Below are 13,755 nucleotides of genomic sequence, written 5' to 3'. Positions count from 1 at the left end.
ATTTAAGCCTGGATTACCAAGACGACTGCTGCCCAGTCTTATGACCTGCAGTTTGGGAGTGTCACGTGGGCATCCCAGTGACATACTCAGTGTATTGCTTGGTTTTCATGACCAGGTACGCTGGCTTTCATATTAAACAGCTCCTCAATTGATATCAAGAGTCTTAATGAATCCCATTCGAGCACTCAGTCCAAAATTATATTTCTGCGCTGGCTGGATATCGAATGACGTAACAATAATTATAATTTCGTGCGGCTGTTGCCGAGTATAGGAAAATACGTGTTAGTATGGCAAAGGTACTGTTGTATGCGAGTTGAAGTAATGCGGGGGACACCATAAAAACCCAGTCTCCGAGCGAACGGAATTAGCAGTTAACGAAAAAATCAATCGGCTCAGCCGACAATCAAAACCAAGGCCCTGTAGATAAGAGGCAGGCTATCTCTAGCACAAGCGCAGAACTTTAAAACGACAGGGACTTGCAGGGTAGAGGATAGGACAAAGAAGCTGCTATTTTCCGCCAGGTAGCTAGCACCTTGCTCGTCCCTTGAGTGGAGGAATACAGCATGTACTTCCCGTCAGCTACGGTGACATACTCTAAACCATGGCCTCTCAGGGTGCATGCACCAGTGCATTGCACGGTGCACGGTGCAAAATACGACTTCGCTTGGTTGACCAGAGTGCAAACCCCCACTCATTAATTTGGAGGAATAGCGCTGTGTCTCTCTTTCCCCACGCCTGTCTCGCTCGCTCCCCCTGTCTCCCACTTCCTCACTTGCTCCTTAACGCTCCAAATCCGATCCGAGTTGAGCCGAGCTTAGCCGAGTCGCCCCGAGACGACGCACTGGTCCGAGCTGAGCTGAGTGGGACTGATGCATTGTGTACAGGACCTCAGAGCCTCAGTTTGCACGCGTGCGATTTTGGGCGTTTGAGGGGCCCTGCTCTATATGTATAGAGTCATTGTACCGTCAGCTCGCTGTACGCACCTCGCTTGAGTTGGCTGTAAATTCTTGTTTGGTGTGTTATTTGGTCACTATACAGTGGTGTAACAATATTAAGAGGATCAAAACAGGAAATGTCAAATATCTCCATTAATATTAGTTGGTTTGAAAAACTGTACATGATAAAACTTTTACCTTATGAATGGGTAACCAGGAAGTAGGTGTAGGTGTACGGAAGTACAGAAAACTACAGAAAATTCCTCACCTCCCTGTTCACGCAGATATCCCAACCATCAATAAAGGAAGGCATCGCTCTCATCACCCAACCCTGAAAACTGCAAGGATATTAGTTGACAACGGGTTTACTATTAATGACTTCTGGAGACAGACATTTATGCTACGACGAAACAAGTTAAGATGCCATGTATATCGTTGAAGCCACCTGGCTTTGAATTGCCACGCGAGATCTGGTCGGTTCTGAAGCGAATAAGAACCAGTACTAGTAGGTGTGCGGATTTCCTACACAAGTGGAAGAAAATAATTTCTGCAAGTTGTGACTGTGGTCCTGAAAGGCAGTGTTCACCATGTAGTCCAACGATGTCCTCTGAGAGCTTTCCCTGACAATACAACAGGGTTCCTATTTTTGACGGAAGGATAAATGGACTACATTCGTGGCCTGGATATTAGTTTGTAACTTTATTATGAGATAATTATTACAAAATGTAATGTTTTAGTGATGCATCCACACGCTAAGTAAATAAATAAAATCTTACGAATAATAAATAATTCTGAGGAAAATTCTTGGACCTCAGAAAACGACGGATGGTACGTGGAGGAAAAGGAGAAATGACGATCTGTATAAGTATTCCGAAAAGATCACGGACACAATGCGAAAACGAAGACTGAAATTTTACGGACATCTCATCAGAATGAATGACAACCGCCTGACTAAAACGATATTTAAATATATAATTGGATTGAGGAGAACAACAAAATGGGTGGAGGAGATTAAGAAGGACGCAGAAGAAATTAAATTAACACCAGAATTGATCCTCAACAGAAAGAAGTTCAGAACTCTAGTAGATAACCACAAATTTCATGAAGAGCAGCCGAAGAACAGGCCCAAATTTGTAATATCTGAGGAGCAGAGAAAAATAAGGAGTGAACGAATGAAGAAGTTCTAGGAAGAGAAAAGAAGAAGACTGGCCAGAAAGCATTAAGTTTCACGCGGTCCACAGTTGGCCAAATTCGGAAGCAAGAAGAAGAAATAACGATATTCGCAATTATTACATTTTTCACAAACTGCCAAATATGTGCGGAAATATTTGTTCTATCTAGAACATGTAGAGTAAAAATATTTTAAAGGGCACAATGCCCGATCATTTATGTCTCATGGAGTTTTACTCCACGGACGATGACAACAGAGATATTCACGAATTTATATTTTTAGTGTGAAGTCCATGGGAGCCTCCGTGGCTCAGGCGGCAGAGCGCCGGCCTCTCACCGCTGGGTTCCGTGGTTCAAATCCCGGTCACTCCATGTGAGATTTGTGCTGGACAAAGCGGAGGCGGGACAGGTTTTTCTCCGGGTAGTCCGGTTTTCCTTGTCATATTTCAATCCAGCAACACGCCCCAATATCATTTCATTTCATCTGTCATTCATTAATCATTGCCCCAGAGGAGTGCGACAGGCTTCGGCAGCCGGCACAATTCATATACTCGCCGCTAGGTGGGGGCTTCATTCATCATTCCATTCCTGACTCGGTCGAATGACTGGAAACAGGCTGTGGGTTTTCAGTGTGAAGTCCATCGACGTCGGATAGGTAGCTACAAAACAATGTGATCATTTATTTCCATTTGTTTCGCATCGCAACGATTCAGACAGGCGACGATTAAATAGGACAGGGCTAGCACTGGGAAGGAAGCGATCATGGCCTTATTATTTGATCATCATCCCGTGTTGATCAGGAGGGTAATTGAGAAAACTTTGGAAATGAGGAGGAAAACGCGATTAAAATACGAGAAAAGTATAGTCATGCAGGGAGGTGGAAATAAGCGACTCCCTTGAACTCGGATGCCTTAATGTCGACGAGCCGCAAGAAAACTAAATGCAGTGACCTACAATATCATATTAGCCCATACAACTGATCAATAGCATTACACTATATATGTTTGTTTGTTTGTTTGTTTGTTTGTTTGTTTGTTGAGTAGTCAGCCCGAAGCCTAGCCGGATCCTCCACGGTACCGCAATGAGCTGTTGAAGATGGCCTTGGCATCACTAAAGAGACGTACAAGGGAAATTCATAGTTTCCCCGTTGCTTTCCTCATCGACCCGGAAGTTGCTATTTCATATCAGTCTACCAAATGTACTCACCAACTGACCATAAGAGCGCTATCACACCATTCGTTTCAGGGACTGGCTGCATAAGAATTGGCATTACTAGCATTGCTCATACCTCAGTCATTTTCATATTGTCAAAGCCGAGGATGAGGATGAGACAGACCGGAATAATAAATAACGATAAATAACGACAGACATGGAAGATTCATGCTACGACGGAACAAGTTAAGATGCCATATACGTATATCGTTCAAGTCACCTGGCTTTGAATTCCCACGCGAGAACTGGTCGGTCCTTAAACGAATAATAATAATAATAATAATAATAATAATAATGAAGGTAAAAATTTTGTTCTAGTCCATACTAAAGGACACACTGCACTGTAAACACTAGGTCTCGCCGGCAAAGACATTACGCTAACTGTTGTTAATCGAAATGTGCTCTCCCTCTGCGCCTACCACTCATCTCCCCTAGATAGCATTACCGCTGCAATTGTACAAAAACTAACCCATCAATGACTGATTCAACAGCTAGATAAAAATAAATATTATTTTTTCAGCAACTCCTCCCTCACACTCACTATATCACATTTAGGAGAAAGTCAACATTTTACATAGTTACAAATATGCTAGGTCATAAAGTATTTGTAACCTTCAATCAGGAATCGATTTTACCTCTGGATGCTATCGATTTCTATTTCAGCTTAACATCCGGTGGTTTACTGCACACTGGAGTGGAAAATGCGGACTCCTACTGAGCACATCCCACACATCCATTATGCATTCCAGTGCTTCCTCGATAGTTTGCTGCGTCACAGAACAGCGAAAGTACTTGATGCGTTAATACAAGTTCAAAAATGTAGAAGTAATTTTCCCGGTAACGTTTCTGAGAATAGATAGTATTAATTAATAGAGTAATATATGTGGACTTGTTAGAACGAGCTTATTTGGAATATTCCTTTGGCTAGGGAAAGCAAAATATCGTATTTTAATGTTATGGTGATTAACTTTAGGGACATACTGCACGTAGTAACTTGTGTCTCAGTTCGAAATTAAGCTAAAGAGGAAACAGTACTAGACAGCAGTATAGTTAGTTACCATCTAGAATCCATGAGTCGTAGAAGCGTTTGGTTCATCATCTGAATTAATAATAATAATAATAATAATAATAATAATAATAATAATAATAATAATAATAATAATAATAACCGTAAACATCACCACCGTTAACTGGCTGCAATTGCTTGGGTTCGATAAATTTAACTTATTATTACCTCATTATTATTTATTATTATTTAACTCATAATTTTCTTATTTAAAACTGGAAATGGTATCCTCTGTCATGTGGCAATGTGCAGCGGCAGAAAGAAACTCTTAATTATATCTACCTTTATATTAATGTCTGTACACAGTAACCTTGCTCCACTATTCGCTGTACATGTTGGCAAATCTGTAATTATTTTAATAAATCTACTAGTGACTGAATCAAGCTTTACCGGGCGAGTTGGCCGTGCACGTAGAGGCGCGCGGCTGTGAGCTTGCATCCGGGAGATAGTAGGTTCGAATCCCACTATCAGCAGCCCTGAAGATGGTTTTCCGTGGTTTCCCATTTTCACACCAGGCAAATGCTGGGGCTGTACCTTAATTAAGGCCACGGCCGCTTCCCTCCAACTCCTAGACCTTTCCCATCCCATCGTCACCATAAGACCTATCTGTGTCGGTGCGACGTAAAGCCCCTAGCAAAAAAAAATCAACCTTTGATATTTCCCTTTTGTGCCCCAAACTTCTGAAACATGTAACATTTTAGATTTAATCACAGCACTGAATACATTACTTTGCACCCTAAAATCAATATTAGGCATTCTGTTATCTAATATTCGTATACTATCTAGAGCTGCTGTACCAATAATTTTTGCCCTCTTAACGTGTTCAGTATTTTTTCCATTTCCTGATATTATAACTCCTATATTTTTCCGACTTGTTAACTACTTCTAGATTTACTCCTTCAATATACCATTTTTTCTTTGATAATTTGTTCCCTGTTTTACACACCATTACTCTAGTTTTCTGTGCGTTAATTTTCATATCCACTCCTTACAATACTTTTCGATACCATCTGTACTCTCTTGCATTGCGTTGCTTTAGTGTGAACAGGAGTAAGTTGTCAGCAAAGACAAGGCCAGGAATATCCTTATTTTCTAAACATAATAGTGCACATCGCTGCTCACCTTTAAATTCTAGTTTATTGTTAATAAACAATAGAAATAAAATCGGTGACAATTTACACCCCTGTTTCAGTCCCATTTTAGGGATAATCTCTCCTACTACTACTTCTTCCTTCACTCTCACTGTACACTTTACTTCAGCATATATCTTTCTCTATCGCTCTTATCATTTTGCATGAAACTCCATCTTGCTTCATCCTAGTAACGACTGCTGCCCTTCTCACAGTATCAAATGCTTTTCGTAAATGTATTGATGTGATAAACAGATTACCTCCTTTTTTTCTTTACATGTTTGTCAATAAGAGTTCTCACAATAAAAACATTATCTGGCGTTCTTCTCCCTCTTCTGAAACCACTTTGAAATATCGACGGGATTGAATGTCTCTCTGTCCAGTTCTTTAGTCTATTTGTTAATATAGAAGTATATACTTTCCCCAATGTATCCAATATGGTTATTCCCCTATAGTTACCTGGATTTAATCTATCCAGTTTATTTTTGTATACAGGGCATATTAAGCCCTCTTTAGGGAATATCCCTTTCTCAAAAATTGTATTGAATATCCTTACCAAAATTTCCAACATGCCGTTTCGCTTTCCCACCTCTTTCCAAAATGAATTAGTTGAATTTGCACTCAGAAGGAAGCCCCAAGAATTTTGCGCTTCCCATTTTTATGAAGGGTTTATTAACTTCATAGAAATTGAGGTAAACGTATCATCTGTGAAGTAATTTATTTCGGAGCGCTTTCTGTATCGAGTTATTGAAAGGAAAACTTGTGAACTCCTGCCACTAGTTGGGCAGACTGAAAGCCCCATTTGGTTAAATGCAAGAAAAAATTATGTTTAAACTTTATCTTACCTCACCTCCTGTTGTAACATGCATCTTATCTAAACAACACAATAATAACAACGATATTAATTGGTATATTTTCCACTAAAACGGAATTTTAATATGGTGAGGGCACTCCGTGTTAATATAGCAGTAAAACGCAATGCTCGATGCACAGTTTATTTCATTCCGCGAACAAATCATGAAGGAATTTTCATCACAGTTATCTACACTTAAGCTTCCTGATATCTGAAAATTAATGTCTAGAATATTTGAATATCGAACGCAAGAATCAATAAGAATAACGCCTGCTGTTTGTCAGGCATAGTGAAGCATTTGTATGAATACAGCTATTTATAAACGAAGGAGTTCATTTTTATAACAGCCGGGCTGAGTGGCGCAGACGGTTGAGGCGCTGGCCTTCTGACCCCAACTTGGCACGTTCGATCCTGGCTCAGTCCGGTGGCATTTGTAGGTGCTCAAATATGTCAGCCTGGTGTCAGTAGATTTACTGGCACGTAAACGTACTACTGCGGGACTAAATTCCGGCACATCGGCGTCTCCGAAGACTGTAAAAGTAGTTAGTGGGACGTAAAGCAAATAACATTATTATTTTTATAACAACATTTCTGTCACGAAGATTTCGTTTACGTTCAATTTCAGTTTTTATTATTATTATTATTATTATTATTATTATTATTATTATTATTATTATTATTATTATTATTATTATTATTATGCTAAAAGATGCATATTCCGACAGAAAATAAGTTGACATAACGCTTAACCAGCGAAGGGTCGCCTTACGGTCTTCCAGACCGGGCGCATACATTTCTTATTCTTTCAGAATAGTTTTATGGTATAAAGTTTCCTCTTTTCCTGTACCTTTTAACGGACTCGCCCAATACAGGGGTTTACTATTTGTATTTCCCCTTCCATTACCAGTCATTCAGTGGAAAGCTTTGTCGGTAAGAGTGGTCGTTTCCACCGTGCGTGACTGCTAACATTCGCACATTCGCTGTCTGCGGTCTTTGTTGTCGGTATAGAAGTGTTTTATGAGTTTCATGGATTTTTTCTTTAATAATACAATGTGTTTTGCTAGAAATCTTGTATTTAGTTTCATGGATTTTTTAAAATAATATAATATGTACTCCATTAAAAACTGGTATGGTTTAAGGAATTTTCTTTTCTTTAATAGTACAACGTGTTCTGTGTATTTTGTCTCATGGATATATTTTTACTTATCAATACAATGTGTTTCGGAAGGAAATTGATATTTTGTGTTTCATGTAGCCTATATGCTTTGCTTTAATAACACAGCTTGTTTTGCTATAAAAGCTGCAAGAAAACTGGTGTTTCGTTTCATGGAGATGTTTTCCTTAAAAATACAATGCGTTTTGCTACAAAAACTGGTATTTTATAGTCCCCGTTAAATCGACCGTGCGCGACCCATCCCGCAAAATTTTTGACGCTACTCCTCGCAGGTTAAACGTAAAATCTATGTTACATTTTACCAAAAGAAGCTTTCAGGTGACTTAACTACTGTGAAGAGTTTTCCTTTCAATTTCTCGATATAGAAAGCACTCTGAAACAAACTACTAATGCACGCATTATTACCAAGTTTCATAAAAATCAGGAGCGATAAAGTCGCGGGGTTTCCTTATCAGTATAAGGATATGCAAAAATCAGTACAGATATCGTGACGACATTTACACATCCCTGCATGTAAACGGTAGGAAATATTTTTATCTAGGTTTGGAAAAGAAGCACCTGGCGAGTTGGCCGTGCGGTTAGGCGCGCGCGGCTGTGAGCTTGCATCCGAGAGATAGTGGGTTCGAATCCCACTGTCGGCAGGCCTGAAGGTGGTTTTCCGTTGTTTCCTTAACTAAGGCCATGGCCGCTTCCTTCCAACTCCTAGTCATTTCCTATCCCATCGTCGCCATAAGACCTATCTGCGTCGGTGCGACGTAAAGCCGCTAGCAAAAAAAAGTAAAAGAAGCGGTATTGATACTACCCTAACCGTTTCCAATGTTGATGTGAAGAAGAACTCCCATGAGAACGAGTGAATGGATTCAAGCAAACCAGTGTTTTGCGCCCATGCTTAACCTTTTCACTCCCAAGTTTCTTTCAGCCTTATGCATGCCCCATACCAGATATTTCTGGACGTTTCGACAGTGGTTGCAATAGGCCATAAATACTTTGTATTTACACAGCTACTGAAAAGTCATGGAACGACAATATTAGCAATAGTTTTCTCCTAACACTTTTTCCAAAACTTGAAAAAACTTGGCGTGATAAATGTCGACAGCTTGTTTCACTGAAACTTATCTCCAGTATATTCATAAAAAGTCAGACTCATCATCATTGCCTGAAATGTTTAATATTTAATCTTTCGTTATGCTTTCTTTACACTCCCGTGCACCCATCTCAGCTGTGAAAGAAAAACAAAAGGCACATAATTATCGTCAAAAAACGGTAAAGCGATTTATGAATCGTCCGTCGTCTGAACAAAGCATGTCAACAGCGTTGGACTGAACTCGGAAGTGAACAAGAGCGCATTGCTTTAAATCCGAATTAACTCGTGTTTGGAACAGCAGGAGAAATGTTAACATCCGAGTTAACTCGGGCATGGGATGGAAAAGCGATAATAGCTGGAGCATAGGCATACTAAATCTTGCACGTTTCATTCCCTTTTGTCGTACGAGTAGACATAATGGTGATATTTAAGATAATTACAGTTATCACAAACTTACAAATATCTTCGGAAGAATTAATTCTAGAGTACACAACAACAACAATTACAGAAAATGTTTTAATTTTTTTTACAATCTTTTATGATAGACGTTTTAATGTGCGAGCTGTAATAATGGAGATAATAAAAATAGGCTTTCATTACCAACACTAGCAATGGGAGCATCGCTGACGTGGGAGTATTGTTCAGTCTTCATTATAACGAACTTCCTGGCGAAGGTGGTATTTAATGTAATTTTTATAAGCAGAACAATCGCGAGGTCATTAACTTCTACTGATCGGGAAGGTATTAAAGGTTGCTATTTACACTGGTGGAAAAAATATCCAAATACCATGAAATAGGGAATGTAGAATACGGAAATTTTGGCAATATATTTGTCAAGGTAACACATTTGATTGATTAAATGTACAATACTACAGGTTAATATCCGCGCGAGAAAAGCCATCGCAAATGTGCCATGCTGGTCCCGTGTAATCACCTAACTGTTGAACGCAGGCAAGCAAACGTACATGCATTGTGTCATACAGCTGCCGGATGTCAGCTTGTGGAATGGAGTTGGTCAATACAGGGGCGGTTAATGCCGGTTGTGGATGACGCTGGGGTTGTTGTCCAATGATGTCCCATACGTCCTCGATTTGGGCAGATGGGGAGCAGGCCAAGAAAACATGTCGACACTCTATAGAGCATGTTGGGTTACAACGGCGGCATGCGGGCGTGCATTATCCTATTGGAAAACACCCCCGGGAATGCTGTTCATGAATGGCCACACAACAGGTCGAATCGCCAGACGGACGTACACATCTGCAGTGAGGATACGTGGGATAACCACGAGAGTGCTGCTACTGTCATAGGAAATTGCTCCCCAGACCAGAACTCCCGGTGTAGGTCCAGTGTGTCGATGCCGCAGACAGGTATAATACACGCGCTCACCTGGCCTCCTTTTAAGCAACACACGGCCATCACTGGCACCAAGGCAGAACCGGCTTCCATCGGAAACACAACGGACCTCCACTCCATCCTCCAATGAGCTCTCGCTTGACACCATTGAAGTCGCAGACGGCGGTGGTTTGGTGTAAGTGGAACGCACGCCACAGGGCGTCTGGCTCGGAGCTGTCCTTCAAGTAACCGATTTCGGACAGTACGTTGCGTCACTGTGGTGCCAACTGCCGCTCGAATTGCTGCTGCAGACGCAGTCCGCTGCGCCAGAGCCATACGGCGGTCCTCCCTCTCGGTGGTTGCACAGGGACGTCCGGAGACCGGTCTTCTTGCGTGCGTACCTTCTTGTGACCACTGCTGCCAACACGCATGCACATTGGAGACATTCCTGCCAAGTCGTTCTGCAATAGCGCGGAAGGAAAATCCACCTTCACGTAGCCCTATTACACGGCATCGTTCAACCGCAGTGAGCTGTTGATACTGGCCTCTTCTTCACAGTCACTCACAGTCACTAAGTCCATTATAACACATATATATCACGCTGTCGCACAGTACAGCCTGTATTTAAAGCAGACGTGATGTGCAACATCACGGGGCCGCTACTATCGCCATGCTAATGCGATTTGCGTGAAATTTGAATCAACGTCATCTTTCAGATGTATAAACATGCCTACCAACGTTCGTTAATCTAATCCCTTACCGGGCGAGTTGGCCGTGCGCGTAGAGGCGCGCGGCTGTGAGCTCGCATCCGGGAGATAGTAGGTTCGAATCCCACTATCGGCAACCCTGAAAATGGTTTTCCGTGGTTTCCCATTTTCACACCAGGCAAAATGCTGGGGCTGTACCTTAATTGAGGCCACGGCCGCTTCCTTCCAACTCCTAGGCCTTTCCTGTCCCATCGTCGCCATAAGACCTATCTGTGTCAGTGCGACGTAAAGCCCATAGCAAAAAATAAAATCTAATCCCTTCTTGGTGTTTGGATATATTTCTTTTCCCGCCAGTATAAATTAGTAGAACATGAAGGAACGGTCACTCGAAAAATGAGGATAAAGGGATCATAAACGTGTGGGTTGGAGGTCTAGGCATCGCATGTTTTAATATGTGACGGCGTACAATATCCTGAGTCTCTCCAACTTATCAAGGTAATATTATACTGACTGACTATTGTTGTTACTTGAGGTGTGCACTGCCTCTTTTGCAGGTCATTTCAACCAGATGGTATTACTTTTGCCAGTATACAAAAACTAACCCGTCAACGATAGGTAAAACAGCTTACGTACTAAACCTAAGAATAAGAGTAGCCATCCTCGCTGTGTCTCATGGTGTAGGGGTAGCGTGCCTGTCTCTTACCCGGAGGCCCCGGGTTCGATTCCCGGCCAGGTCAGGGATTTTTACTTGGACCTCAGGGCTGGTTCGAGGTCCACTCAGCCTACGTGATTAGAATTGAAGAGCCAGGTCTAGAAAGCCATAAATAACGGCCGAGAGGATTCGTCGTGCTGACCACACGACACCTCGTAATCTGCAGGCCTTCGGACTGAGCAGCGGTCGCTTGGTAGGCCAAGGTCCTTCAAGGGCTGTAGTGCCATGGGGCTTGGTTTTGGTATACTCGCTGTGTACGGGCAACGTGCCTACCTATTACCCAGTGTTCTTGGTTCGATTCCTGGTTACAGCAAGAAAATTAATTCTGGACTGAGGACTGGAACAGGGCTCATTAGACCCGTGAGACCAATTGAAGAGTTGACTGACATGATTAGCAGTGGACTCGGTAGGTAGTATGATTGGGGCCCACTGACCACACAACACGGCCGGCCCCGTGGTGTAGGGGTAGCGTGCCTGCCTCTTATCCGGAGGCCCCGGGTTCGATTCCCGGCCAGGTCAAGGATTTTTACCTGGACCTGAGGGCTGGTCCGAGGTCCACTCAGCCTACGTGATTAGAACTGAGGAGTTATCTGACGGTGAGATAGCGGCCCCGGTCTAGAAAGCCAAGAATAACGGCCGAGAGGATTCGTCGTGCTGACCACACGACACCTCGTAATCTGCAGGCCTTCCGGCTGACCAGCGGTCGCTTGGTAGGCCAAGGCCCTTCAAGGGCTGTAGTGCTATGGGGTTTGGTTTGGTTTTGACCACACAACACTCCAAAATCTGCACAGGCAACAGTGTTCTTGGAAAGACAAGGCCCGCAATGGGCTATTTCTGCCACGATTATTTAGAATAATACATGGAATATAATGAAATGCACACTCGTAGGGTTTTTCTGAAATTAATAGAAAGGAACAGAAACGCATCATACAAGGGCTATAGTTTATTCCGGATGAAACAGTCAGCTCTTCGCTTCATGGTACGTTCAGCTGTAACGTTCCCAAGTTAGTGTTATTTGAAGTAACTTCTTCCTCATTCATTCTTTTAATGGAGGGATCTTGGCTTTTCCGCTCACGACGCCCTAGGGCCGGGCTGACCGTCTATAGAGCCACCTAAGTAGCACTTTGCAGCGAGGCCTTGTTACACGCTCGAGGCTGTGTGCACACGGCCACGTCCCGTGCATCTAGATTAACGTCGGCGTTAACCACACAGCTCGTGCTTCTCTTGTTCCAGACGTACACAGCTCTACTCTCTCGGCGAGTATTTTCTTAGAATCTCGTCAAAACAAAGCATACATCCCTTGTGAATAGAGTTTATAACTGCATGTGCAGCCTTAAAAAGCGATCAACCGGGAGGGTTGGCCTTGCGGGTAGAGGGGCGCGACTGTGCCCTTTTATCCGGGAGATAGTGGGTTCGAATCCCACTGTTGGCAGCCCTGAAGGTGGTTTTCCGTGGTTTCCCAATTTCACACCAGTCAAATGCTGGGGATGTACCTTAATTAAGGCCACGGCCGCTTCCTTCCAACTCCTAGGCCTTTCCTATCCCATCGTCGCCATAAGACCTATCTGTGTCGGTGTGACGTAAAGCCCCTAACAAAAAAAGAAAAGCAAACAGAAGGCCGAGCCTCTTGGACTGTCAAGACGATTGATGCCAGATGGCCTGCGTATAGTGGAACGCCACATGGTCAGAGTGGTAGCAAACGTCACATTCCTTTCCTTCCTTGACCTGGTCCGCTGTCTCGCTTCCTGTCGGACAGCTCCTCGGTTGGTCTCACGTGGCTGAATGACCTCTGTTTTAGCTCTCAGTACAGAATTAAGATCCTTGGATTGACCGAGAATCGAGTCAAAACTCCGGGTCATAAGCAAGCAAGCTGCGGGACTGGTATTAATAGATCTTGAAAACTAATGTCCGCCTCTGTGGTGTAGTGGTTATCGTGATTAGCTGCCACGCCCGGAAGTCCGGGTTCGATTCCCAGCTCTGCCACGAAATTTGAAAAGTGGTACGAGGGCTGGAACCGGGTCCACTCAGCCTCGGGAGGTCAACTGAGAGGTGGGTTCGATTTCCACTTCAACCATCCTGGAAGTGGTTTTCCGAGGTACCTAATTTAAGGCCACGGCCGCTTCCTTCCCTCTTCCTTGCCTGTCCCATCCAATCTTCCCAACCCTCCACAAGGCCCCTGTTCAGCACAGCAGGTGAGGCCGCCTGGGCGAGGTACTGGTCATTCTCCCAAGTTGTATCCCCCGACCCAAAGTCTGAAGCTCCAGGACACTCCCTTGAGGCGGTAGAGGTGCGATACCTCGCTGAGTCCGAAGGAAAAACCGACCCTGGAGGGTAAACAGCTTAAGAAGAAGAAGAAAACTAATAAAAGTGCCAACGAGAG

The 13,755-nt window shown here is 43.1% G+C and overlaps 1 protein-coding gene across 1 annotated transcript in view; it reads right to left on the bottom strand.

Annotated features, from left to right (window-relative positions):
* The window catches only part of LOC136867287 (43 kDa receptor-associated protein of the synapse), a 223,603-nt gene extending 213,311 nt beyond the window's left edge, over positions 1-10,292 (bottom strand). Inside the window, exon 1 of the mRNA XM_068226744.1 lies at positions 10,123-10,292. Coding sequence (XP_068082845.1) covers positions 10,123-10,292 — 170 coding nt within the window. The remainder of the gene's footprint in view (positions 1-10,122) is intronic.
* Between the last annotated feature and the right edge of the window lie 3,463 nt (positions 10,293-13,755).

Source organism: Anabrus simplex, chromosome 1, assembly GCF_040414725.1.
Source record: "Anabrus simplex isolate iqAnaSimp1 chromosome 1, ASM4041472v1, whole genome shotgun sequence".
Classification (NCBI taxonomy): domain Eukaryota; kingdom Metazoa; phylum Arthropoda; class Insecta; order Orthoptera; family Tettigoniidae; genus Anabrus; species Anabrus simplex.
This window is presented reverse-complemented; position numbering and strand designations above follow the sequence as displayed.